This window comes from Atractosteus spatula, chromosome 6, assembly GCF_055471065.1.
Source record: "Atractosteus spatula isolate fAtrSpa1 chromosome 6, fAtrSpa1.hap1, whole genome shotgun sequence".
Taxonomy (NCBI): domain Eukaryota; kingdom Metazoa; phylum Chordata; class Actinopteri; order Semionotiformes; family Lepisosteidae; genus Atractosteus; species Atractosteus spatula.
In genome coordinates, this window is record NC_142711.1 from 34,412,358 (window position 1) to 34,439,103 (window position 26,746).

Genomic DNA, 26,746 nt, shown 5'->3' on the forward strand with positions numbered 1-26,746 from the left:
CATTTGACTGTTTTTCATTTTTCTGGAAATGAGTTGCAGAAAAGCAAAACTATGTTGTAGACCAAAACTAAAATGCTGGTGCAGTAAAATAGGTAATGATTTACTCAGCTTCGTAACTTTAGATTTTGTTTTCTTACATCATGTACTGAGGAAACAAAGGTTCTTGAAGGTAGCAGACCTTCTAAATTAAGTCCAGATGTCTACTAAAATTCTACTTGTTTTAAAGTAAAAATATATTTGATATCATTTGTTAGGAACGACAGAGTTATAACAACATGTTCAGCTGGTGAATATGGAAATAGGAGGAAATGGAAAGTCCACTTTCCGAGCTGGTTCTGTCTTGCAGTGCCAGGAGTAATGCAGAGCTATTTTGAAGACCACACTGAATCTTAATATAACCTTTTCATAGGGCTATAATCTGTACATCCGCCTGTGACTTTCAGCACTCACACAGGCTGTGGTTGACAGAGGGCTGATAAAATCTAGAAGCAAATGTTTTCACTTCCGCTTGCGTTGCTTCCTTTGCCCAGTGCTGTCAGGCTCTGATGGGTCTCAGGGTTCAGCGTGTGTGCATGTTCTCATGGCACGAGCTCATGGTACGAGAGCAGGACAGCTGCTGTGCCCATTCATCCCATTTCTTTAGCCTTGCTTTTATGTGTAATATTTTCTACGGTGTTTTGTATCCTAAAAATAGATTGACACTCTTAGAAAGCATCTGCAGACGTTGCGAACAATACAAAGGCTGAATAAATGAATGAGAAGTTCTCTTCAGACCATTATATTAAATGAATGCATGCTCCCTGATCCGTTTTAATAAATGCTCGCATCCTGGTCTCTAAAATGTAAATCTAGCTAGATGCCCATGCATCGAGGTCTACATTTGGATCAGGTCATAGCTGCAAAGCTGTAACATTTAGTCTGTGAAGAACATTTAGCAGCCCTCACACTCCATTGCTATTCCGTGTGGTCATGCCGTGCTTATTTTGGACGTGGAGATTACCAGCAACCCCAGGATTCCACAGGGGGACCTGATCCTTTACCATGCACTGGCTCACATTTCATGGCATTCTTGACTTAACGAGTTTATAGATATTAATGACAAACCTGAGGTGAGTGTTCTAAAGTTACTGTTGGGGAACCACGGTGCTGAAGAGATGGACTGTGAGCAAGGGGCTGCTTTAACAGGTGTTAACAGTAGATTTCATACTGCAGGGACTGGGTGGAGGAGATAAGAAAGAAAATAGGAAAACAGGGGTTACTATATATTACACTTCCACTGGGCTTCACCTGGAGGAATGCGGGGTCCAGGAAAAAGTCCTGGAGCTGGGCAAAGCAGGACATATTTTGAGGTGCCTGGTCTCCATATCCCTAACTCCCTGCTGTGTGAGATGTGGAGGAATCACCCATTCCCTTTCTGGATGATAATATGGGGAATTTTGTGATGTACTACAAGAATAATAAAAGGTAATAAGTAATTGGCGGGGGTGGACGTTTGTGGTGAAAGCAAAGCACACTGCAAGCAATGGATGTACTATGTGGATGTTCCTGTCTAATTAAGTAAGGTATAACCCACTGTCCCAATCAGTCAGCCCTGGAGAGACCTGGGTCCCGGTCATTCGGCCCTGGAGAGCCCTGGGTCCCGGTCATTCAGCCCTGGAGAGACCTGGGTCCCGGTCATTCAGCCCTGGAGAGACCTGGGTCCCGGTCATTCGGCACTGGAGAGCCCTGGGTCCCGGTCATTCGGCACTGGAGAGCCCTGGGTCCCGGTCATTCGGCACTGGAGAGCCCTGGGTCCCGATCATTCGGCACTGGAGAGCCCTGGGTCTCGGTCATTCGGCACTGGAGAGCCCTGGGTCCCGGTCATTCGGCACTGGAGAGCCCTGGGTCCCGGTCATTCGGCACTGGAGAGCCCTGGGTCTCGGTCATTCGGCACTGGAGAGCCCTGGGTCCCGATCATTCGGCACTGGAGAGCCCTGGGTCTCGGTCATTCAACACTGGAGAGCCGTGGGTCCCGATCATTCAGCACTGGAGAGCCCTGGGTCTCGATCATTCATTCCTGGAGAACCCTGGGTCCCGGTCATTCAGTACTGGAGAGCCCTGGGTCTCGGTCATTCAGCACTGGAGAACCCTGGGTCCCGATCATTCAGCACTGGAGAGCCCTGGGTCCTGATCATTCATTCCTGGAGAGCCCTTGGTCCCGGTCATTCAACACTGGAGAGCCCTGGGTCCCGATCATTCAGCACTGGAGAGCCCATGGTCCTGATCAGTCAGTACTGGATAGCCCAGTGTCCTGTTTGATGAGGAAGGGAGGGCCCAGTGTCCTGCTCAGTTAAGACAGTGAAAGTGCAGTGTCTTGAGACAGAGTGACCTTGTGTAAAGGGCAGTCCTGGCGATGACCGTGTGGCTGTGACAGCCGGTGCCAAGGCTGGCTAGGCTGAGGCTCGTCAGACCCACAGAGCCAGGGGACTAATTAGAGAACACCACAGCTGTTAAATTCAGAGACTCCTGCTTTCGTTTTTGACTTGGATTGCGTGGTGAACACATGCTCAGAGAGCTTCTCCATTCCCAGGGTGGCGATGGAATTTTACCCTCAAAGTAAACACATAAACAGTAGATTTTTTTTTACTTTCTCTGCTTCAATCTTAATTTAGTCTGTCCCATTGCCCTTCAGACTCCCCTAGACCCCTGCTCAAAACAGGTATAAATCCACTCTAAATATAACTTTTCTTAATTGATTGATGACCAAATCTGTAACACATCCATGTTGTACTACAGGGCAATATACTGCTCCCTAGTTCAAATCAACACAAAGTTAGATTTGGTAACACAGGAACTGACAATTAATGTCCTCATGCTTGTGGCCTGTTCCAGAAATGGGGTTGCTGCCCCACTCTGTCACATAATTCCTTTACCCTGCTAACCCTGAGCTTTGGGCACCCCAAGTTATCAGATCACACACAGGAGAATTTTGTTTCACTGCCAGAACTGAGCATCGTGTGTCTGCTCACGTCTTCTGCTGTTGGCAAGCCCTTCTGCTTATGCTGTTTTGTGACACTGGTACTGTGTTTGTTGCAAAAGCTTTGGGAAACAATTGCCAAACCTTGGTAAGCTCAAAGTAATAAAGCTATTTTTTTTATTTAAAACTTGAAATAGGGTAGTAAGAGCTAGTATGCAAGTGAAACGCTCAGACTGTGAGAGGCGAGCCTCAGGCAGTCTGGTCCAGGACTGCTGACTTATTTCTCCATTGGTGACGTTAAACTGTTTGGTCATATTAAAACCATGGTAGTCAGCTGCCAAGCTAAAACATTATTTGTCTAGAAGTATGTGACAATCGTGTTCTATGTCTTTGTACTGTAAGTCAATTGGTATTTTTTTATTGTAAGTCAGTATTAAAGATCATTGAGAGCCCTCTGGCTTCTCGCTGAATCCTGGAGCATTTTTGGATTTTTGGACCTCAAGCTTCTGCTCTGTAGGTGGCCCATAACGAGGGAAAGCATATTGCTCAATGCCTAGTTACTTTCATATTCCTCCCTGCCTCAGAAGAGCTTATTCTTTTGCTGTAGATCTCGGCACCTGATCATTATCCTGGACACATTGTGCGTCTCTTTGTTCTCTGGAGGCACCCCTCTCTCAAGGTGAATAGAAAGGCTTTTGTCAGGTTTAAGAATATTGCCATCCAGTCAAAAGTAGTTTTCTAGCTGGGATCAAGTGTGCTTAATTAACGCTTTATCTTTTGGAAGGATTCCACAAGCTCCTGAAATGTGCGGCTATATCCCCATGTGTGAGCCATGTACTAGCCTTCTGTTTTTCAAGCCCTTGTCAATGAATGACAGCTGATACCAGTTTACATATGCTACTGTTTGAAAATGAAATAAAACATTAAGTAAACTATGTGTATATTTGATCGTCACCGAGCCGCGGCAGATAACATTGCTGCCTTGCTGCACTGGGGCCTCTGTGTTCGATTCCAGATGCATTCTGTGCTAGTGGATTTTGTATGTTTGTGTGATTTTTTTCTCAGAGTGCTCTGGTTTCCTCCCACAGTCCAAAGACATACAGAAGACATTAATTGACTTCTGGGAAAATTGCCCCTGGTACGAGTGTGTGCATGTCTTTGTCTGTGCTTGCTCTGCAGTAGACTGGCATCCTGTCTAAGCTGTACCTTGCTTTGTGCCCATTACTTGCTCCATTTTCCCCTGTGTCCCTGAATTGGATGAAGCGGTTAGAAAATGGATGGATGTGTATACTTTTCATATCTGTTTGCGGTTTTCAAACAGGTGGCTTCATTCACGGAAGTGCTAATAAAGTGTAACGTGCCGTTTCATACATCTTGTTCAGCCGCACAAAAAAAAATTCCTTCATTGCGCTGCAAACCTTTGCTTAAACGTTTTTATGACTGCGTAAAAAATCGTTATAAAAATTCAATACATCATAGTTCACTGAAAAGAGAAAAAGTACTGTCCTAAGCAACACCGGGTAATAAAGAGCAGATACTTTAGACTTTATAGTGCAGGAGGTTACATTGTACAGAAAGCAAATACACTTAATTGGATGAAGACAAACTGCACAGTATAATAGGGCAGCAGCAATGCAGTTGAGTTCAGAGCAGCTGTCAGTAGGTGAGAGGCGGAGGGGTACGTCCAGTAGCACCATGTGTAGTCTGTATAGGTGAGCCATGAGGGGTACAGGCAGTAGGGATGAGATGATGTGAAATGTCCTCTGAAAACAAGCAATCCTATCCTTCAGCATCCTCTGAGCAACTGGAACACACACAGCTTCAGTTTCTTCAACACAACTACATCTCTGTTGACACAGCATGTGAGGGGGGCCTCGCTCTACAGTACATGTCAAGGTTACCATGAATTTCAGCACCACAGTTGAAATTCCCACTCACTTTTCCTCTTCCTTGCTGGATGGACATGATCCAGGCTGTCTGTCAGCACTGGAGAAACGGGGCCTTGTCTCGCTTCTCTCTCTCATCGCCAGGAGACAGACCTCCTCCTCTGGCCTTGGGCTCTCCCTCCTGCACTTGTGCAACAGAACAGAAATAAGACTCCACACCCGGGGATACAAGAACAAAATCTGGAGACAGGTTTACAGTGTGTACAGAAAGAATTGTGGACTGTTTCCAAATGGGTGACCTCACTGACACCTCAGAAATAAACCAGCCTCAACTCTGACCTTCATGCTGCGTGTGTATCTGCCTCTTTATGTGGGCAAATCCACCTCAATTCTTGACCTGTCGATAGGAAAGCCCTGCACTGACTGCTCTCTTTATTCTGTGTTAAGTGAGTAGATGAAAGATCCATGTCACAGAACTCATGATGTACAGTTGTACATTGAATCCTTGTGTTGTAACTCTGATTAATGAGCCATCGCAGACCAGTATTTTGGTTTTCTGAGCCCAGTGGTGGAATGGTTTCAGACTTTTTGCAGATATTGCCTCAAAGGGATATACAATCAAATACTGATATTTATTACCCAGAAATTTACTTAAAGTGAATTTGTCCTGATATTTATGTTCAAGTGAAATCAATGGGTAGAACACAAATCACGTTTTTGTCCTTTTATCAGGTGTATGTCCCATAAGTAAAATGTATGTTATATTGTACTTATCATTAATATCAATCTCATGATAAGAAATAAAAAATTGCCTGACTGTTTGAAGTCCTCTGGCCTTGAAGCTTTTCAGCTTAGGACCTGTTCCAGGCCTTAGTGTTCTAGCAATCATAAAATAATGCTGAGGACACAAACCGGTGTTCAAGAATGAATTTGTCTTGTACCATGTTTCACACTTGATCGTGTTAATTTGTGGGCATACTGTCATTTATACATGAGCTAAGAAAAAAACCTTAAATATCATGGCCTGCAAAGAGTACTGTGGTCCTGTTAGCCAGAGATGCCCTTGTGTGTTTAATGTTCAGGTGTTTTTGCGGCCATACTGAAGGATACGTGTCAGTACAGGTTCAAGGGCAAAGCCTCTCATATCAGGTGGAGTTTTTCTGATGAATTGCTTGTCGTATTCTTATTTGAAAAACATCGCTGTTTAAATAAAAACATAATTGCAGTAAATTGTATCATCTTAATCATCAGTCCATTGTCTCTGTGCTTACAAATATAGATATAACAGGGAGGGTATAGTAACATAGAGGCCTTCCAACCCATTTTGCTCATTTGGTAGTTAGTATTTTATTGTTCACTGAGATGTGTTGAAACAGGATGCCCTGTTTTTCTGGTTTGTTTTTCTCCCAGTTTGACTTCTGTCCATCCCCAGCCTTCCAGAAGAATAGCAGACATTTATTTCAAAACACAGTTCCGATTAATACCCCTAGTGTGTGGGAGGGGTTTTAGATACCATTAAAATAGCTCAAAGCACTGGCAAGTGTAATGAATAAGCACTGTGATAAAAGAGTTCTAATAGTCACAGTGGAAGGAGGTGTGCAGGGGACGCTTTCTGCAGACCCTTTCCCTGCTCACTGTTGGGACGCTCTTCTCAAGGTCTGTGGATCAGACAGCCACCAGTTAAAACACAGCCAAACCCAGTATACCCAGCAGTCTGCTCTCTACCACTGGGAGCTTTCTCCTTGCCGGTACTCTACTTAGAGAGAGAGGTGGGGGTGGGAGGGGGGGCAGTTGAGAATGAGGGGGATTCTCTCGCTGTCAATAAAAAGATTTATTAGCTGACAGAGAGGCAGGGGAAAATGAGAATTTATCAAACACTAGCGCTGCTAGTTGGAATTACTTGTCAAATTTGGAGAAAAGATTAGAGCGGCTCCTTTTTCCGAGCGATGACATTATTTGATAATCCTAAGAGGATACAAGCAAAGCGCTGTGGTATTTTGTCAGTCAGGGTTTGGAGAAGAGGTGCCTGTAGGAGCAGCATCCCCTTTTCAAGCAGTAATTATGACAAGAGTGCGGTATCAGTCCGTCTGCAGGTGTCTCTGTCTACTATGAGTATATTTAGTACAACGTGTATGAATTACAAAGCAGTTTCTTCTGCTTTAGTCTTTACAAATGCTGTGCTCATTTTACACAATTTTCCATATTAACATGAATGTTTTGTGAGGAAGATCATGTTGCTGATTATTCTATTATGTTTTATATAACAAAATTACGTTTATCCTGTAAGCAAGCATTAAGCTGTTTTTTCTCTCATATCTTTTTTTTGGGGGATGTGTCAGGACTTGAAACCAATTAATATGGAAAGGTTAGACGTACTGTCAGATTAATTTGTGATTTTTTTGTAATGATTTGTCCTTCAGAATTTATAATTTCCTTGTTTTTCTTTCTTCCCGTTTGCAGTAAACTGCTTACTTATGTATTTCTGTCCCTGAACTTCAGAACACATTAGGGCGCAGTCTCTCTGATGTGCTTTTTTTTGTTGCTGTTTTTTCATGAGCTCTTGAGCTGTGGGATCAGTGCTTATCATGCTTGTGTCACTGTGTGTGTTACAGCCTGAAACCAGGAGTGGGAAGTGCTGCTTGTGTCATTAGTTATGTACGTGATCTTCAGGATAGTTTTTGAAAACATTGCATGAAAGTAATCTGAGATTCCAGATACATCTTTATAAAATTATTTGCCACATAAGTATTAAATTATTATTAGTTTTCTATATTTTTTCTATATTACTATATTTCATCCCTTCATTTTCTCATATCTATCCAATATAGGGTTGTGGGGGAGTGGCAGCCTATCAGAACAAACAGTGGCTGCAAGCCAGGACACACCCTGCATGGGATGCCAGTCCATCACAGGGCAAACACAAATGCACACTTCAGACACAGACATGCACACTCTCACTCCAGAACCAGAATGTTCCCAGGAGCCAGTTAACCTTCCAGTTTGTTTTTGGACTGAGGGAGGACACTGGAGAACCTCTGAGGGAAGAATCCCACATGAGGAGAACATACATGCTGATAACACCCCAGGTCCAGTATTAAGCCCAGAGCCCCAGCTCGAGAGTCAGCAATGTCTAGCATCTCACCACCGTACCAACCAACAGTTTGAATATTAAATAGTCAAATCAGCACAAAGCTGTAAGATCGCTTAATAAATAGAAGCTTCAACAGAAAGCCTAGATCCATCCATCATAAAAAGTTGCTTGTGCTGGTTATGGTCACAGCTGCTCCATGCCTATCCCAGAAGCAAAGAGCACAAGGCGGGACTAAGAGTGTATCACCACTCAGGTTCAGAAAGGGGAGGACAGTCCTAAAAGCTTTGACATGAAAACAGTTGATTGCCGTGCTTTTAAAAGAAAGACTGCTTCTGAATACAACCATCTTTACACAAATAGGAAAGCACAAACTCCTGCTATTACCTAGATTCATTGTAAGGCCAAAAAGTAATTTTGGAATATGTTGATATAGATACACATAATCAGAATTGATCTTGTATTCTAACAGTGATAGCAATAATAAGGTTCTCAGTTTAGCAGTCACCAGGTACACTGTTTTCCCAGAAGTTATGGTTTCCTGTACGGAGATTTTAAGCGGAGATATGGCTGCTGGTACTCTGCAACTCACAACTGGAAACCCACTGAAGCTAAGCAGGTGAGAGCCCATCAGTACCTGGATGGGAGACCTCTTGGGAAAAACTAAGGTTGCTGCTAGAGGAGGTGTCTGTGGGGCCAGCAGGGGGCACTCACCCTGTGGTCCATGTGGGTCCTAATGCCCCAATATAGTAACAGGGACACTATACTGTAAACAGGCGCCGTCCTTCGGATGAGATGTAAAACCGAGGTCCTGACTCTGGTCATTGAAAATCCCAGGGCGTTTCTCAAAAAGAGTAGGAGTGTAACTCCGGCATCCTGTCCAAATTTCCCATTGGCCCTTACCAATGATGGCCTCCAAATAATTCCCATCTATGAGTTGGCTTCATTACTCTGCTCTCCTCCCCACTGATAGCTGAGGTGTGGTGAGCGTTCTAGCGCACTATAGCTGCCATCGCATCATCCAGGTGGATGCTGCACATTGGTGGCAGTGGAGAGGAGTCCCCATTACCTGTAAAGCGCGTTGAGTGGAGTGTCCAGAGAAGCGCTATATTAGTGTAAGCAATTATTATTATTATTATTATTATTATTATTAACGCATAGGCTAGGTATGATGCTGAAAGACTGTAGAGATTTGTGACCACACTGAGGGGCTTTTAAGAGAGGGACTGGTTTGTTCTGCAATGAGCAGAAGACTGAACTGGGCATGCCTCTAGCTGTGTAGAGTGTTTCGGTCATGCAACCTATCCTCCTGAGAGCCTTGGGGAGATATAAGAGAAGACAGTTCAAGCTCTGTGATGGGCAGGGAGTGCTTGACTGTGCATGTTGTTTTCTGCAAGGCACACGCACAGTTTTGCATGACGACCTGCATGAGGTACCTCCTCATCAGCAGGTTTGCCTGTAGAGTGTACTGTGCTTCTCTACAAGGCTGTCTGGTTCCAGGTCTCAAGAACTATAACATCTTTTATTTCTTGTTCTACGTTCATCTTCATAAATTGAAACAATTATTTTGATAGATAGTTACAATTAATATCTTTCAAAGGAACGAGTAATAGGTTTATTTCATGCTGAAAAGAGAAGAAAGAAAAGACAACATTTCAGCTGTGGAGCCTTCTTTGGGTGTGAGCTCACACGGCTCTACAGCTGAAATGCTGTGTTTTCTTTCTTCTCTTTTCAGCATGGAATAAGCCTATTACTTGTTCTTTTGCAGCCTATGCATGCTGATGCACCTGCCCACCTGAACTACGTTAATATCTTTCTATGGTTCTTGGTTCAGAACAGTTTCTAGAGACTTGCAAAAGCTGCAGGACTGTAGTCCTGAAAGAATGGATTTGAGCAGCCCTACAATAAAGCTCAGCTACACATAATCAGTGTGAAAGTGCTGGCAGCAATAGAAATAAAAGTTCCTTTTAGGCTCTCTGTGGGTTGACTGCTCTTTTATAGAAGCACTTTGGTGAAAATAACAAGCAGAGTGCAGGCTGATGTTAATTAACAATTCAATTAATACATTCCAGTCACCCATTCTTATCCTCAACCCTTTTCTTAGTTTTCTTTCTTTATTCGTTACTTCAATACAGCAGTAGTTAGTTTTCTGGTTCTTTTAATAACAGGAAAGTTAAAATGAACTGTTTTAAAAGAATATTTTTTTAAAAATAGCAAAACAATCTGTTAAAAGAAAAAAAAAGTGTTCAGTAAATAATCTATAGTGAGTGTCTCCTCACAAACTGCTCTCATTTCATACAGATAGGTTAAGTGTCAGCTTGGGATCGATGGCCCCAGTGCAGTAATTATAAAAACCAGCAGGTTGTGTTGGTTGAGTGAGTTTGAGTGGAGCAGGATCTCAATCTTCCCTGTAATAGGCCTCTGACAACCCAGCCGTGTTCTGCTGGAGTACTGAAGGGCGGGTGGGGTGGAGGGGGGGGGGGGGTGCCTGGCTTACTTCTTATGACTCCACACCCCAGTCACACGCCCCTCTCCCACACACACACACAGACTGCTTGACAGCGCTGTCATTAAACAACAAGCAAAGTGGAACAACATTGTGAACCGGTTCTGGGGCCTTGTAAAACACGGCACTTTTGACAAGCCGTATTTGTCATCTGCCAAGCCGCCCAAATAGGTTCGACTGCAATACAGATGACTGCTTGGAAAAAAAGTGACTTAAAGCCAGCCAGCTAATCCCTGCCTCCCCCATCCAACACACATTCCCCTCCCCACCTCTCCCCACAGGTTTCTTTCCCTCCTCTCGCGGCTAGGTCCGCGGCTGTGATTTGATAATCGGTAAATGTTTGTCAAAGATGAATTCTCTGGCTGATTCGGAGGTGAGCGGCGCTGACAAATGGGAGGCAGTGTGCTGTGGAGCCACAGAGACGGGCCGGGGAGAGAGAAGGAGGTTCAGCCTCGGCAGGCCTAAATGAGCTGCGCTTCTCACTTCCCCAGTCCTCACTTATTAGGAAGACAAAGTGTTGTCACGAACTGAAAGAGTACTTGAAAGAAAAGGGAGGGGGAACAGAAAAAGTGATTTTTTTCCTCTTCTCAGTTTGTCTGGACGAAGGAAAAAAAAAGAAAATGTTAGAATGATTTATATTGCTTTCCTTTTTTCATTTCTTACTGAAGACACTCTGGCTCGCAGTCCATTATGAATGAGAAAGTAAACGTAGATGTGAGGGCCCTGGTTGCATTTAGCCCCAGATTAATTCACTTTAAAGTCTTAAAGAGCCCAGTCCAAGGGGCTTTAGGAATACTGTTTATCTCAAACCTTGCTCTGTTCTGTATTTCCTCTCTTTCTCTTCATTCTGAATCAGGAAAGCGGGTGCCTGCTGACACACTGATGTGTAATTTGGAAGTTAATCAGAATTTCCGCACAATTACCTTGATTACTGTGTTCGATGTTGCACATCGACTGTACTAACCTCAAATGAACGGATCTGATGCCTGTGCCTGGTTTCAGTCAGCAGTGAGGCAAATCGGCTGTAGGGAAACCTTCTCTCGGTAAGGCTGAGGTGTCTCTCCCCTGGGTGCCAAGACCATGCCCTGCATTGGTTTGGCTGGCGCTCTGGACTGGCAATGTTATGGCTCAGTGATACCTCTGTGGCCTTCCAGATGATCTCTTTGTCCTAAAAGAGTTGCTTTGCTGCCTCAGTTTTGTTACAGAGCTCTCATTTTAAATTGATGAGTACTCCTATTTCACACAAGATCAAGAGGGACTCCCAAGTGATTCAAGAAATAAAGGCGTTAGCGAAGAGCATGTTGAGCACCTATGTTCTCCGGTTCGAGCCTAGGTCATGTGGCTAGCTGACACACAGTTGACTGAGTTTAAGGATTTATTGGTACAATATGGTTAGGGAGAGGTAATTACAATTTGACTTTTACTCACTGTCTGCTCCAGAATGTTATAAAGCAAGACAGCACACATTGGTACTCTGAGGCATGTGCATTTCTCTGTCTGCATAAAAGCAGATCTCTGGTGCTGGCTGTAGGGCAGACTTAGGGCTCTTACTATTAACAGCACTGGTGTTATTAGACACTGCTGGCCTCAGAATAAAATGCTCACCAAACTGAATGCCGCTGCTGTATTCTTCTCCCCACTTTCCTTTTCACTATCTAGTGTTGAGAGTTGCACTGGAATAGACACTCAGGAGACAAGCTCAGCATCTGTGAAGCCTAGGGACTAATGTCGAAACCCAGCATCAGAACTTGCTTTATTTTAAGTGTTTTTAGTGTTTCGTTTTTACATAGTATAGCGAAAGAAGAAGCTCTGATTTACAGCTCCCCATTATTCTTGTATTCATTTTTTAGTGTTTGACTTTAAGAGCTATCTTACATGCTTCTTTTAATGTCAGTCACAACTTTACCTGCTCTTTTTTTTTTCAAAATAAGGTAAAACTACATTAATACCAGCACCGATTCAGTCCCTCTACCTTGGTATCCCAGAGTGCTATGCAAAGAAGAAAATCGTTAAGCAGCAGATAAATGTGCCGATGCTGCATCAGGTTCTGCAACTGTCAATCAGCAATTTGGAAAATACACGCAAGTCTGATAAAGATAGACTTATAAAGATAGAATGCCCTCTGATTTCAAGAGCAGCTCGGATGGGGACTACAGACCGTGATAGTAGTGATGATAATAGTTACAGTCACAGTCACATAAGGAGGGATAGCAGGAGAAGCAAAGGTTGTAGTTTGTAATTGGAATAGCAATATAGAACAGATTGATTCCAGAGCAGCACTATCTTTTTTTAATATAGTGACTTTAATTGACTTTAATTGTGTACCATGTTCTAAATGAGGTCTTGGTAGTGCATACATTTTAGCACAACATTCTTTGATTTAAATTTAGTGCTTTTAACTAGGCACTGTATATACTGCCATTATGTTTGCTTTATTATTGCTTCCAGTATGTCTAGAAAACATAATTGAGGTGTCAACATAAGCACGTAAGTGTTTTTCATAAGTAGCTTCCTTGAAATAAACTCCAGGTTTGTATTTATTGTTACAATACAGGCAAGTTAAAATAGTTTTTGTTACTTGCATATAAAACTCTATACTTATGTATATTTAACATTATTTCCCAGGTGTTTACCCAGTCTTGAAAATTATGTAATTCAAAAATTAATTGCTACTTCTATTGTGCTTTCTAATCACTGCTACAACCACAGACCAACTACTTTGTGCATAAGTGCCTCCTGTTCTTGCGGCTGAATTCAGCACTGATGTTCTGTCGAGACCCTCAGGTCCTGGTGTCTGAGTTGAAGAAGTCTTGCTTCTCCGGACCTTTTTCAGTTTTTAAGTGCCGTATCAAGCACTTTGCATAGTGTTATCTTCAATCGAGGTGCACCAAAGTAATAAAGAAAGCATATGCATGCTGCTCAGGTTAAGAAAATGTGTTATGTGTTGGGTAATAAACTTTAATACAAGATTAAGTGAAGTGTACAATATTTACTTTTTAAGCATTTGCACAAAGTCTTCTAAATATTTAAAAGCTGAACATTTCTAAACAATGTCTTGAAACTGAATCAGTCTTAAAAATCAATGATCAGTTATAACGATGAGCTTGCTGATTGCTCAGTAGAGACAGTAACAGTAGCAGCTTGAATGATATGGTCTAGCCTGTGGGCAAATACAAAAGCCATTATAACAATATTAAATAAGTAAGACTCTTCTGTATGTTCAACACATTTTGAAGATCAGTTCACATCATATCACTTTCTGTTGCCACTTATACAATTTAGGTTCACAGTGGCCCAGAACCTATCCTGGGAAACAGTGGGTGCAAAGTAGGATACACCCTGGATGGGACTTCAGTCCATTGCTGGGAACACATCACTCACGTCAGGAACATTTGTTTTTTAGAGAATCCAACTAACCTACTTGCATGACTTTGGACTGTGGGAGGAGACTGACGTGAACTTGGGGAGAACATGCAGAACTAAATTAATAACACCACACTACGACAGAGAACAGGGCAATTGTCAATGAACAGAATCGTCCAGGACAGAAGGCTGGTGTGGATGGAGATTTGGTATAAAAGCAGAATGTAACCAGATCCATGTCATCAGCTGGATGACAATCAGTAAAAGAGAGCGAGACACACCTTCTGTGATGTGGAGACAAACAATTGACAAAGACTTGGAATAGCTGGGAATCACATGGACCGATGTGATTATACTGACTATAAGTGACAGAAAAGGCGTGGAAGGAATTGTCTGCTCCATGTGCCGCAAGGTTCAAGAAGTAATAATTAGTAATAAATGGACCCTCTGTGCTACCACAAGCTATATACAGTACATAAGACTGCTGTTGTCACTATTGAAAGACTGCTGTAGGTGAGCCTGGTTGTGTAATTCAGAGCGTATACCACAGAGCACACGGTGCGTGTCAAACAGCTACCTTGAACTTGAGCAGCAAAAAAATCACACATATAAAAAACAGGAGAAATAAGTAATGGGGAAGACATGTACAGTATATGTGTGTTTTCTATCATGTTATGTTTCCTGGGACATCTATTAATGACTTTTTTTGTCTCGTAAAATTTTATTTTCACAATAGTGTTCAGTGTTGCAGTGTATCTGAAAATTCGTGTCAGCCTGAGTACTGTTCATGGCGACTTCAGAGAGTGTGCACGCATGCAACCATGGATATTTTCCAGACTGCTCAGACATGATTCTGATCTGCTTGTGTCACAGTGGTGTTTTGGTTTTTGTGATTACAATTCTTCTAACAAATTCACCTTGAAGATTTCCTGTTTACTGCTTGTTTTAAAAGCACAAATCCAACAATACAGTACCACCACTGTCAATTGCTTAGGGTATGTGACAAAGCAGGTGAATTTTGTGTACAAAAAACCCCAGCAAAACACACGTTTGGGCAGGTGTACAACCCAAGAAAAAAACTTTCAGTCAAATGTGTGTGCTCATCTAAAACATATTTGTATCTCTTTAAATGTCTGGCTATGTGATGTATGTACATATGTATTTAATGCTGTACCATAACTCTTTTCTTTTGCCTTTTAACACTATTTCTCAGATAGGTCCAAAATGTTATAATGAATGAGACTGGAAGAAAGAGAAGGAGAGAGAGAGACAGAGAGTGATTTATTAGCCTCATAAAAATTCATCCTTTGTTATTCCAGTCATTTTTACATGTGGAGCTTGTTAGAGGGAGCACCCTGGCAGCTCACTGGGAGTGGAGGTGGGGGTGGGTGAGGGGAGAGGGGTGTGGGGTATTTATCAGCTCTGTCTGTGGGACAGTTGGACCAGCCCTCTGGAAATCAAGAGATGATGACTGGGGCTGTGGGGCACACTCGGCAGTGGAGAGGAAATTGGATTTAATTTAAAGCTTAAGCTCAGAAATTTAAAGTTAATAATATGAGTTACAATATGCATGGGTGTAAGAACAGTAGAACAGTTACAGGCATAGGAACCCAAGCAGCCCATCGAGATTGTTTGGTTGCTGGTAGCTACAGTAATTGATCTGAGGAATCCATTCAGTTGATTCTTGAAAGACATCAGGACATTGACTTTACCAGCATGGCTGGGAAGCTTGTTCCACACTTCCTAATAACACTTCCTAATGTGTTAAAAAGTGCCTCTGGTTCTCCATTTTAAATTCACTTATCCTTAGTTTCCATTTGTGGTCTCTGTTTTTTTTACTTTTTCAGTGCTTCTGAGAATTCTGAGTACTTGAATCGGGTCCTCTTACTGTAGTTCTCATGACTAAAAACGTTTTTTTTTTCCCTTGTTATAAACAAGAGAAGGCCATTCAGCACAACTAGCTTCCTTTAAATTCCAGAAAGTACTTCTGGTTACTTTTTTCTGCAATGATCTTAGAGCAGAAATATCTAGATCTGTGTAACATGGTGACCATTATACATACTATACAGTATATATTTAAATGAGGTCTTTGTAGTGCATTGCACATAACATAAAATCCCCTTAAATTCTGCACTTTTAACCATACAGTATATCTTAACATTTGGTTTGTATTTTTTATTGCTTCTCAGTGTCTAGAAGACGAAAGTGAAAGTGAATCTTTTTGTCAGAAACTTGATTAAATGCCTTTCATTATTTTAAAGATATATTTGTAATGACTTATTTTGTTTCCGTAAGTACAGTTGGTAGATTCAGGCCCTGGAAATTTATTTTAAGTGCTTCTAGTCCCTGTAACATTTCTGCCTCTTTTCTGCTAATACCTTTTATGGAACTTTGTCTTGTCCTGAGGCATGCTGTTGATTTCTTTCATAATGAACACCCGAGTTAAATATCAATTCAATGCATAATCCATTTCCCTTTCACCAAATAGAGGTTTCCCACTATTATCTCAGATACATTTTTACTTCATCCTTTAGTTTTTAGCTAGTACTGATTTTTTTTTTTTAGTCTCCATTGTAATATTCCTTTACCCCTCTTGGCTTTTCTTATACTCATTTTTCACCAGTTCTTGCTTTTCATTATCTTCCTTATTTTTAACTGGACCCTGTTCATTTTTAAACATTTTCTTTCTCATATTTTTACTCATTGATTTATCAAACCATTTGGACCACCTACTTTCTAGCCTCTGATTAAGTCTTGGGATAAGTCTGTTCTGTGTGTTAAGCAGAATGTCTTTATAATAACTATTATGATAATACCTTTATAATAATAACTTCTGTCATCCATTCATTACAATTTCAATATATATATATATCCTGTCCCTTCTTTGCTTTTCTGAATTATAATCCTGTGTTTAAGATTTTACCCTGTAAAGGTTTACTCCAAAGCATACCGTATTATGATCACTGTGTACATGACATAGATAGAGTGGGGTTACTTTTCTGAACTTAAGAACATAAGAATAGTAACAAACAGGAGATGGCCAGTCAGCACATCTAGTCCATTTGGTAGTTAATGGCTAATAGAGCTGGGGATCTCATCCTGCTGTTTCTTGAAAGTAGCTGGGGTATCCGTTTTGACAACATGACTGCGTAGCTTGTTCCAGTTTTCAATGCACTTCCCCTTAGTTTACTCTTGCATTCTGTGGGTCATGTTTCACTGTGGATTGTAAAGAAGGGCAGTGGGTTGACTCACTCTGTGTTTAGCCACCTTTTAAAGCAGTCCTTTTGCCCTTGAACTTGGCTTCTTGAGTGTCAAACCTGCTCTACGGTTGAGAAAAGTGCAAACAGGTCAAGAAATGTCACGTGCTTAGAAAGGACATTAGAAATGCTTGGCCAGCTTTCTGCGGTGTTGGTGGGGAGTTGATGAGTTCACATTTAGGACAATAAAAAAGAAAGTGTGATCGGCACTAGTATTGTTGGAGGAATTAAATAAAGAAATTGTGTGCGGGGAGGTGCTGTGGCTCTGTGGCTCTGGATCTGCGCCTGTGGCTGGAAGGTTGCCGGTTCGTATCCCACAGCCAACAGAGGAATCCTACTCCGTTGGGCCCCTGAGCAAGGCCCTTAACCCCAACTGCTCCAGGGGTGCTGAATAAATGGCTGACCCTTCAACCTGACCCCAAGCTTCTCTCCGTCTCATGTGTGTCTCATGGAGAGCAAGTTGGCGTATGCGAAAAAAGACAAATTCCTAATACAAGAAATTGTATATGGCCAATCTTATCTTATCTTGTGTAATTGGCATCTATACATTTTCTTTTATTTGTACATCACAAATCCACCTATGCCTTTATAGTAGTGAAGTATCAGAAGCTGCAGTTCCCTCTAACCCCCTATTGTCTGTAAGGTATTTACCAGCTGCCTGGCAAGGCTCACCTGTAGTGCAATCAGGTCCCCTCATAGGCTTCTCTGTAGAAGACTGAAAAGACTGAGTTCAGCCCCACTTTTGCCTTCTCTCGAGTCCTGGGTGAAAGTGCAGCCTCAGCAGGCAGGCCCTCTCTCCAGTGCCGACTCAGGGATCCGGCTGATGAATGCTGTTCATAACCCGGCACAGAGCAGCCCATGAGCACACTCCTGACTTGTCCCTCTTTCACACCGCTCTCCTCCATGGCACTAAAGTTTTTAATTAGAAAATCTAATGAGATCAATTAGTCATTAACGCTGACCTGTTTTGCCCCAAGCCAATGTGTGGTAGGCTGATAACTTCTGGGGCCGAGGAAGGAGGGGGAGGTGAGGCAGAGGGGTAGAGGAGTTTTGAGGGGAGGGGGGGACCAAAGAGGGGATGTTTGCAGAGACAGTGGTTGAGTTTGATTTCAGAGCGGTGGGAAGTCAGTGGGGAATCGACTGGAGAATAATTACAGTTTGCGGAGATGGTAATGAGGGGAATTACTCTGAGGTTTAAAGTAAATAACGCCTGGAGTTGAGCAAAAGACTGTACCTGCTGTTCGCACTCCATCCAGACGCTTATATTTCATTTTTACATGCAAACACTGGGAGCAATTTGAATGCTGCATCTGTACCTCAGGCTAACAGGCTGCAAGGCATAGTCTCCATTCAACTGAATGGCTTTCTTTACTGAACAATCTGGCCCCAGGCACTTAAACCCAGGCAAAGCTCTTTTTAATTTTAAATCTGTAACCCCTTCTTAGCCTTATATCCATCAGTTTGGAGATGCTAGTTATTATCCAGCTTTCTGTTCCTACATGCACCAGCGCAGAGGTAAAGATTGAATGCACACAGGTCTCCCCAAGACCTCTGACTATTCAGGCCAACCACTTGTTTTCACCCAGTAGGTTTTCAGCTCTTACAGCATAGCTTGACTGTCAGTGGCAGAAGACCATTTATAGACTTCGTTCCTACTTTAAAAATCGTTCCTACTTTACACAGGATTTTGTAAGAATGGTGAGCAGCATCACAGATTTACTTTACTAGCTATTCCTGAACTTCATGTAAAAACACAAACCTAAACCTAAACCTAACCTAACAAAATAGCTACCTAAAGTAACAAAGTTTGCCTTTTTACACTGATAACAGAGAAAGACCACAGAAGGGAGATTTTCGGTCTCCGGTGCTGAAGAAACATATTCTTACAGAGTGAACCTGCTGTATGCAGGTTATACACAGTATGAGACAGCTGTCATGCTTGTCTAAGTGTTTTTGTGTATGTTGAAGTTACAGAATCAGGACATGGTGGGTTTTACTACAGAAGCTGGGGTTTGTGGTTTTAAAAGGGACCATTGAAATACTGTAGGTTGCAGAAATCCTGAGTTAATTAAAAGCCTTGTGGACATGCCGTTTTACATATCAGGCTTTAAACCACATTAACATTGTTTTTTAATGCATTGGTTCTCACTGTCTAATAAAAAAAAACTGGATTCAAAAATCCATTGTTTCAGTCATTTTGGTAGTTAAACGTGATGAACTGACATCATTCTGTTTTTGTTTTTTTTTCCATAATTGCTTGGTGTTCCCAGTCTTCCATCAGCATAAGACTTAGGACCATAGTGACATTCGGATTGTCATTTGTCCACCCATCCACCGTTGGTAAATACGTGGTAGGGCAATGTTTTAAGGGAAAAAAAGTGCTTGTAAAAGGTTGTCACGCTTTGCAAGATAAATGACGATTATACAGTAAGAGAGGCTTGACTTGGTATGGCTAATCTAGAAAATATGTATGTCAGAACAAATTAATTTAAAATTAATTCGGGCTTGATATATTTTTGGGATTTCAGAATATTTCAGAATATTTTGCAGACCCTTTTTGTCAGACTGACATACGTCTAAAATGAAGACCAGCCATTAAAAACACAGACTAGAATCTTGCTTTCATGAAATTTCCTTTTCAGCACCCGCTTACATGAAACTCTTTCTTAAGCAAAAGCACTTTGTGTCAGCATTTAGCACGGGAGGTCACTGCTTTGCATCCTAGATAGTTACTATAAACGATCAGATGAAATGAGTTCTTTAAACATCTGTGTGTGACAAATGCTAATCCAGCATGGGTCTGTACCTCTTTTCTGGGAAATGCGCCACTGAGCTGTTTTCTGTCCACTCTGTAGGCTTCAGCTCCCCCTCCCTTCGGAATCCCTCAACACAGAGGGTGATCAAGACGCGCTACAAGATAGTGACACGAGGGGCCGCCAGCATTTCTCCCACTGTCCACTCCAGCCCGTCACTCTCCTGGAGGGTGCGCAAGATCCACTCTGCCAGGTAACCCCCACCACCACCACATCAGCACATGCCTCCGTCACAGGTGCAGCAACAAGTTCAGCATTGGTGGTAAGTTCATGTTGTCAGGATCAGAAAATGCTCTTGCTAGTTCAGAAACTCCCCATTCAAGATCAGCGAAATGGGTTATAATTGGCCATGTATTGGCCTAAATGACCCCCTTCTGTTTACGTCTTAACCTGCAGAGAATGATCAGAAAGATGGGTGTCACCCTAGCTGTATGCAGTCCTGCATGTCCCCAGTCCCATTTTCAGCTGACTCATTGCTCAGTTCTTTGTAATGCCTCAGTGAGTGTGATTCAGTGTAGCTAAGCTTTCTGGGCCTTAAACATCCCAGACTAGCTGGTATGGGAGCTATCTAAAAGAAGCACAAGGACTTGCAAGGAAATCAAAGTCTTTAACAGGCCACATTAAAACGAAGGAGTGGCTGGGGGGTTTTAAAACAGGCTGCTGGTGTGTGTGGGGGGGGGTCTAATGGAAACTCACAATAATGATGCTCTCATATAAACAACTGTGTTGTGGATAGTGCTTATGTTATTATGTGCTGATAACTCTAATGCTGTCCCTAATCACGCCAATAAATCCTGTCCTGCAGGGTTTAGTGGAGGTCCAAAGATTTTGACATTGCACAATATAGGGGGTTAGGTGAGGGGAAGGGTTGAGGACCTCTGTGATCAAGTTGATAAGAGAGTGTGCAGCACCTTGGACTTACTGAGGGTGGTTTCTCTACACTTTGACCTGCATACAAAGCCATAGTTCAAGTCTGGTGCAGTAACACCAGAGAAAGCTAAGATAGTCAAATTCTCTGTCTAAATTCCTTACTTTAACCCACTGGAATAAATCAGCACTTCAGCTACAGATTTGTCTGATGTCTAGTTTTAGATGAACACCTTCACGCCTGTAATGCCTTTGGAGAAATGAGGCATGACTTGTGTGTCATATGACTGATTACGCAAATGGTGTTATCTTGGTTCTGATTAAAGCCAAGTGTCGTTGTGCATTATAATATTATATTTTGGTGAGTGTACTGTTGTTGAAAGTCTGGTCGTTGGTTCTACCCTTTGCTAGTGTAGTAGGTTTTAAAGGTTTCAAGTGAGGGGGAGATTAAAAGATCAGATTAATTCAGGTAGCCACTGTAATGCTGCCTGTTTTATTTATTATGCTTGTTTGGGGAAAAAAAGACCTAGGAGTGATTTTTCAGTAGAATTGTGGAATGGCCGTTTTCAGACTTTAATAAGATTTCAGAATCTCCCACGTTACTTGGTTACCCCATGTGTCAGCTTTTGTGTTTATACTAGTTTTTCCATGAAGCTGGCCAGTGCAGCAGTGTGATGAGTTTCTGAAGAGAGGCCCAGCTCAGCATACCAGTTTGCCTAGTAAAGCTGTGTAGCTTTGACGGCAGCATGCAGAAGTCTGATATGCAGCCAGCAATGGGGGACAAAGATTTTACTACTCGGGGGGGGGGTGCGGGGGGAGTCATATAATAAAGCTGGATTCTGTTACTGATCTTACAATTTCAAGAGCAGTCAACAATAAAACAGCAATGAGGTACAGGATGATACCAGTCTTTTGCTGGTTAATGCTGTCCATTATACATTCAGTATAAGCCTAAAAAGCATTCAGTCTTAACAAGGCCTCAAAGATACCGAAGCGGAGGAGAGGGTACTTAATTTAATTTGCCTGTGTTCTTAATAATATTTAATATATATTCATTTTTATATTGCAGAGATTTATAGGCGACAAGGAGGCCATTTCTGAAATTTATGAAGATCATTTTTACACTGTAGATAACTTGGAAAATTTACACCTGCAGTTTTGCGGATTAATTTACAGTGCTAAGTGAATGTAATTTTGCTTCATTCTTATATCTGGCGAACACGGCCTTTTCCTAATGCAATTTCCCCCTTACTAAATCAGGCTGCTCTGGAGTCAGGATCGAGTGAAATTAACTTAAATTAATTTACTTAATAAGAGCCCTGGATCAGTTTGAATGAGGATTAGATTTATTGTGGTCTCTTTTTCTCTCTTTGCTCCTCCTCCTGCACTTTCTCTCTGTCTCTTTCTTCAGTTCCTGGACCAGCTACTGCAAGCATGTTTTTTTTTCTCCCACCCTTTATCTGGCTCCTCAATTAACCCCCTGCGTGATGGTGCAGAGATCTATTAAAATGAGATCTGAATCAGGAGGCAGGGTGTACCTGTTTAAAAGAGCCTTTCACTCTTGTCAGCACTCTTTCAGTGGATGATACCAACATCATGCAGTAAACTGGGCTAAACCTTACCAGTCATTATACCAATATGTTGCATAACAGTACAATTGTCTTCACTGTTATCTGATACTCCTTTAATTCTTGGCAAAATAGCAGCTTTGCAGAAAACCACCCCAAGGAGGTTGAGGAGTACAGGTTGAATTGTGTGGTCTGGGGTTCGAGCCTGGATCATGTCACTGGCCATCTAGGAATCCCCTAGCAGCAGCACACAATTGGTGAGTGCCGCCTAGTGTAGAGTATGATTAGTCAACCAGGACTTTCTCAGCTCCTGATAAACACAGAGTCCTGCAGCCCCCTGGACACTTGCAGGATACTGTAAGTACTTCTCCTCGACAAGCTCGGTGCTGAACCTCCAGTACAGGACTGTGGATCCTGTGATGTGTCAAAAATGAGTGGCTCAAAGCTGGATGGGCCTGTGGAGTCTGGTGAAACTTCCTAATTCACTCTGTGTGTGGTATTGGGGGTTCTTGACTGTGAGGTGAGAAATAAAACAAACCTACGACTGAATGTTCCAAATATGGTATTACAAAATTGACTGGCATTTCTAAAGTTAAAAAGAACGTAGAAAAATAACCTCATTTTCTCCCATGTCAACTCATACCCTAGAGCAGGACCCCCAGAATCCACAAGTAGCAGTTTTTAGGGGTAACACAAAAAACCCTCTACAGCAAGGAAAGCAGTGCAGAGCTACTGCATGCAACCATGCCTGTGAGGCTGATCTACCTTTAGAAATACTTATTCAACATCGCCAGCAGCCATATCACCCTGCAACTCACAACTAATAACCCACTGAAGCTCAGCAGGTGTGAGCCTAGTTAGTACCTGGATGGGATACCTCCTGGGAAAAACTAAGGCTGCTGCTGGAAGAGGTGTTAGTGGGGCCAGCAGGGTGCGCTCACCCTGCGGTCCATGTTGCTCCTAATGCCTCAGTATAGTGATGGGGACACTGTACTGTAAAAAGGTGCCATCCTTGGGATGAGACGTAAAACCAAGGTCCTGACTCTCTGTGCTTATTAAAAATCCCAGGGCGTTTCTCAAAAAGAGCAGGGGTGTAACCCCGGCGTCCTGGCCAAATTTCCTATTTGCCCTTACCAATCATGGCTTCCTGATAATCCCCATCTACGAATTGGCTTTATTACTCTGTTCTCCTCCCCACTGATAGCTGATGTGTGGTGAGTGTACTGGCGCACTATGGCTGCCGCCACATCATCCAGGTGGGGCTGCACATTGGTGGTGGTGGAGGGGAGTCCCCATTACCTGTAAAGCGCTTTGAGTGGAGTGTCCAGAAAAGCGCTATATAAGTGTAAGCAATTATTAATTACTATTAACAAAGTACTGGAATAAATGGAATATGTTTCCCTCAAAGAGTACATAATACTGAACTGTATAGTTATTTTGAAAACCAACGTACCAACCCATTAACAGACAAGAGTAGCACTTCTCAACAAGTATTACCGTACCATCAAATAGGGTAAAAAAACACCACCTCTGTGCCAAACGATTATGTGTATAACTCTGCTGTTTGTGTAAAATACTCAAGTTGCCATTTAGAACCTCATAGCTTAAGAATGGTTGCAAATGATGGTTAGCCCTCTGAGTCCGTCTTTCTCACTTGGCTGCTTGGTAAATGGCTGATCCCAGAACATCAGCAAGCTTGTCATGATATACTGTAATCCCCATGGATCAGCTTCCTAGTTTTCTTTGAATCTTGAAAATAAGTGCACTTGCTTTTGTGCACTCTGATATCTTGTTCCCTGCTGAGTATCAAGTACAGTAGTCACATTGTTTGATTTTGTCAGGAGCTGTTTCTATAACTTTTGTTAAACTATATATTATTTGGTTAAAATGTAGATTTTAATGCAACTGTGTTTCGTGAAGAGTGGACTGGCAAATCTGTACTGCTGTTTTCAGAACATCTTATGAAATTGTGTGGTAATACTGAAGGGGTATGTGTGTAGAAATAAGCTGTTATCACAGTGACACTTCTCTGGCTGAGAAAGGGAGACTTATTTTGCCACTTGAGCAGGGATTGTAGACAAAAGCTGACAGAGCTCAGAAACCTAGAAGCGGTTTCTGGTTTGGAGTTTTGCTGAGAGAAGGAGATTAATTTAAAGTACAGATCAATGCAGGGTTACTTTCCAGAAGGAAAATAAAAATGTGAGGAAGGTGTGGCCTTACAAAGTGTTTCACAGAAGGTAGTGAAAACCTTGGTGTCTTGAACGAGTCTTTGACAAAACAGCATGATTCAGTGAGATGCGGTGCCAGAAAACCTAGGAGCAGAGAACAGATTTACATTCTGTATAACTCAAGGTGAAAGGACGCTCTGATATACCAAACTTACTTAAGAATCATCTGCCAAGCTTTACCTGTAATATTTCATTCATACAGTAATATGAACAGTAAAATTGTATCAACTGTGTATATGTGCTTTTCTAATGCCATTAAAGAGAATGTTAATAGTTGCGTAAGCAGCATTGATTGAATTAATGTTCCCCACTTTATTTCTTGAATGGCAAGAGACAGGGCAGATCTTGAGATCAGAGGAATGAAAACACAGGCAGTATAAATGAAACTCCGATCACACATTGTTCTATAGAGAGTGGACGTATTAGAAGTCATGGAGGCAAAGAGATGGGTCTTATGAAGCAGACTGACTGCCTGACCCCTCCGACCACACTTTGCCTCTACCCTCTTCATCTCTAGCTGTTGGGCCTGGTGCCCAGAATCTGCCCTCTGCCAGCTGTGCCCAGCATCTGGAGGACCTCTAAAATTCTAAACACTACCCACCTAACTCTTGTCACCCCATGTGTATTGGCATTCATTGTATCATCTGTTTGGCTTGTTCTGGCTTAGTAAAGAATGTGTGTCACCCGATGGCAAAATAAAATGCTTCAATCTATGCTTTTCTTAGTGATGGACGGAAGGAAAGAAAAAATTACGTTGTCCTATATGTCCTTAAAGCTTCAGTTATCATTGTTAACCAATTCCATTTTTGGACAGAATTATGAATGTGTGATGGAGACAAAGATCTGATGATTGTTTTCCATTTTTGTTATTTACTATTAATTCAGTACAGTATTACTCTGTTGGAACAATCCAACCACTGCACTACACCCTTGTTTGAGGATAAAGCAAAAAATAGTGTATGTCCACGAAATAAAGATATAGAATTGCCAAAGCCAAAATTGAGAGAGTTAATTATATGTTTTCATTAAAAGGTCCTATATAAATTGAGATCAGGTAGTACAGAGCAGCAGTGAACCTATTTCAGCAACTTATATACTTTTGGTCCAAATGAACTTTAAAATCTGGTAATCCAGATAATTATAACAGTGGTCTTCAAATGTATTTCTTCTTGGAATTTGCAGTTTTGTTTCCATCGATGGGCTGTGAACATATGCCCACATAGAGTCTTTCTCCTGATACACACAGACTCACAGCAGTTCCGGTGTACTGAATCACAGATGCACAAAGACTCGCAGTGTCAGTAATTTCTTTTCTTGGCTGGTGAGCAGTTTCTGCTATTTATTCATGTTAATGTGTTGAAAAACTCAAATTGGCTCTGAACCAAGCTTTCATCAGATGCTAACAATTTAGTCTTTGCATATTAGATTTATAGAATAAATGAGTAGTACCTCTTCAGTGCTCTTTAATTGTGATTGTCTGCTAAAAGGCTGTTTGACGGGGACACTATACTGTGGGGGAAAAAAAAGGCACCGAAGTCCTGACTCTGTGGTCGTTAAATATCCCAGGGTTTTTCTCAAAAAGAGTAGGGGTGTTACCCCGGCATCCTGGCCAAATTTCCCAGTGGGCTTTACAAATCGTGACCTCCTAATAATCCCCATCTATGAATTGGCTTCATCACTCTGTTCTCCTCCCCCACTGATAGCTGGTGTGTGGTGAGCATTCTGTTGCACTATGGCTGCTGTCGCATTATCCAGGTGGTGCAGCACATTGGTGGTGGTGGAGGAGAGTCTTTTATATAAAAAGCACTATATAAGTTTAAGCAATTGTTAATTATTATTATTTTAGCCTTTTAATTTTGCTGTCAAGTGTTTTATTGGTAGGCATAGACATGAATTAGAAGCATAAATAATTGTTATACATTGGGATTAGTATGAGATCCTTGGATTAATTAGCTACTAATAACCACAGGACACAAGAACACACCATGACAGACACAGCCATGTGAAGTTATTGTTAGTGACTGAGAGTAATGTAACATCTGCCCAACATATCCTACAGGTAATTAGCTTTGAATCTACCAATACAGTGAGCCAGTGTTTGGCATTGCACTTCAGATTGAACAGTCCAGTTATTGCATACCTTTTATTTGGTCTGGGTTAATCTCAAGTGTTTTTTTTTGTGAGCTGATAGCACTGCTGGTTTAGGTCACTGGA

The 26,746-nt window shown here is 42.0% G+C and overlaps 1 protein-coding gene across 1 annotated transcript in view; it reads left to right on the plus strand.

The window, feature by feature from the left end:
• The window catches only part of zc3h3 (zinc finger CCCH-type containing 3), a 108,890-nt gene that overhangs the window by 43,509 nt on the left and 38,635 nt on the right, over positions 1–26,746 (plus strand). The window contains exon 4 of the mRNA XM_088918853.1: positions 19,912–20,062. Coding sequence (XP_088774979.1) covers positions 19,912–20,062 — 151 coding nt within the window. The remainder of the gene's footprint in view (positions 1–19,911; positions 20,063–26,746) is intronic.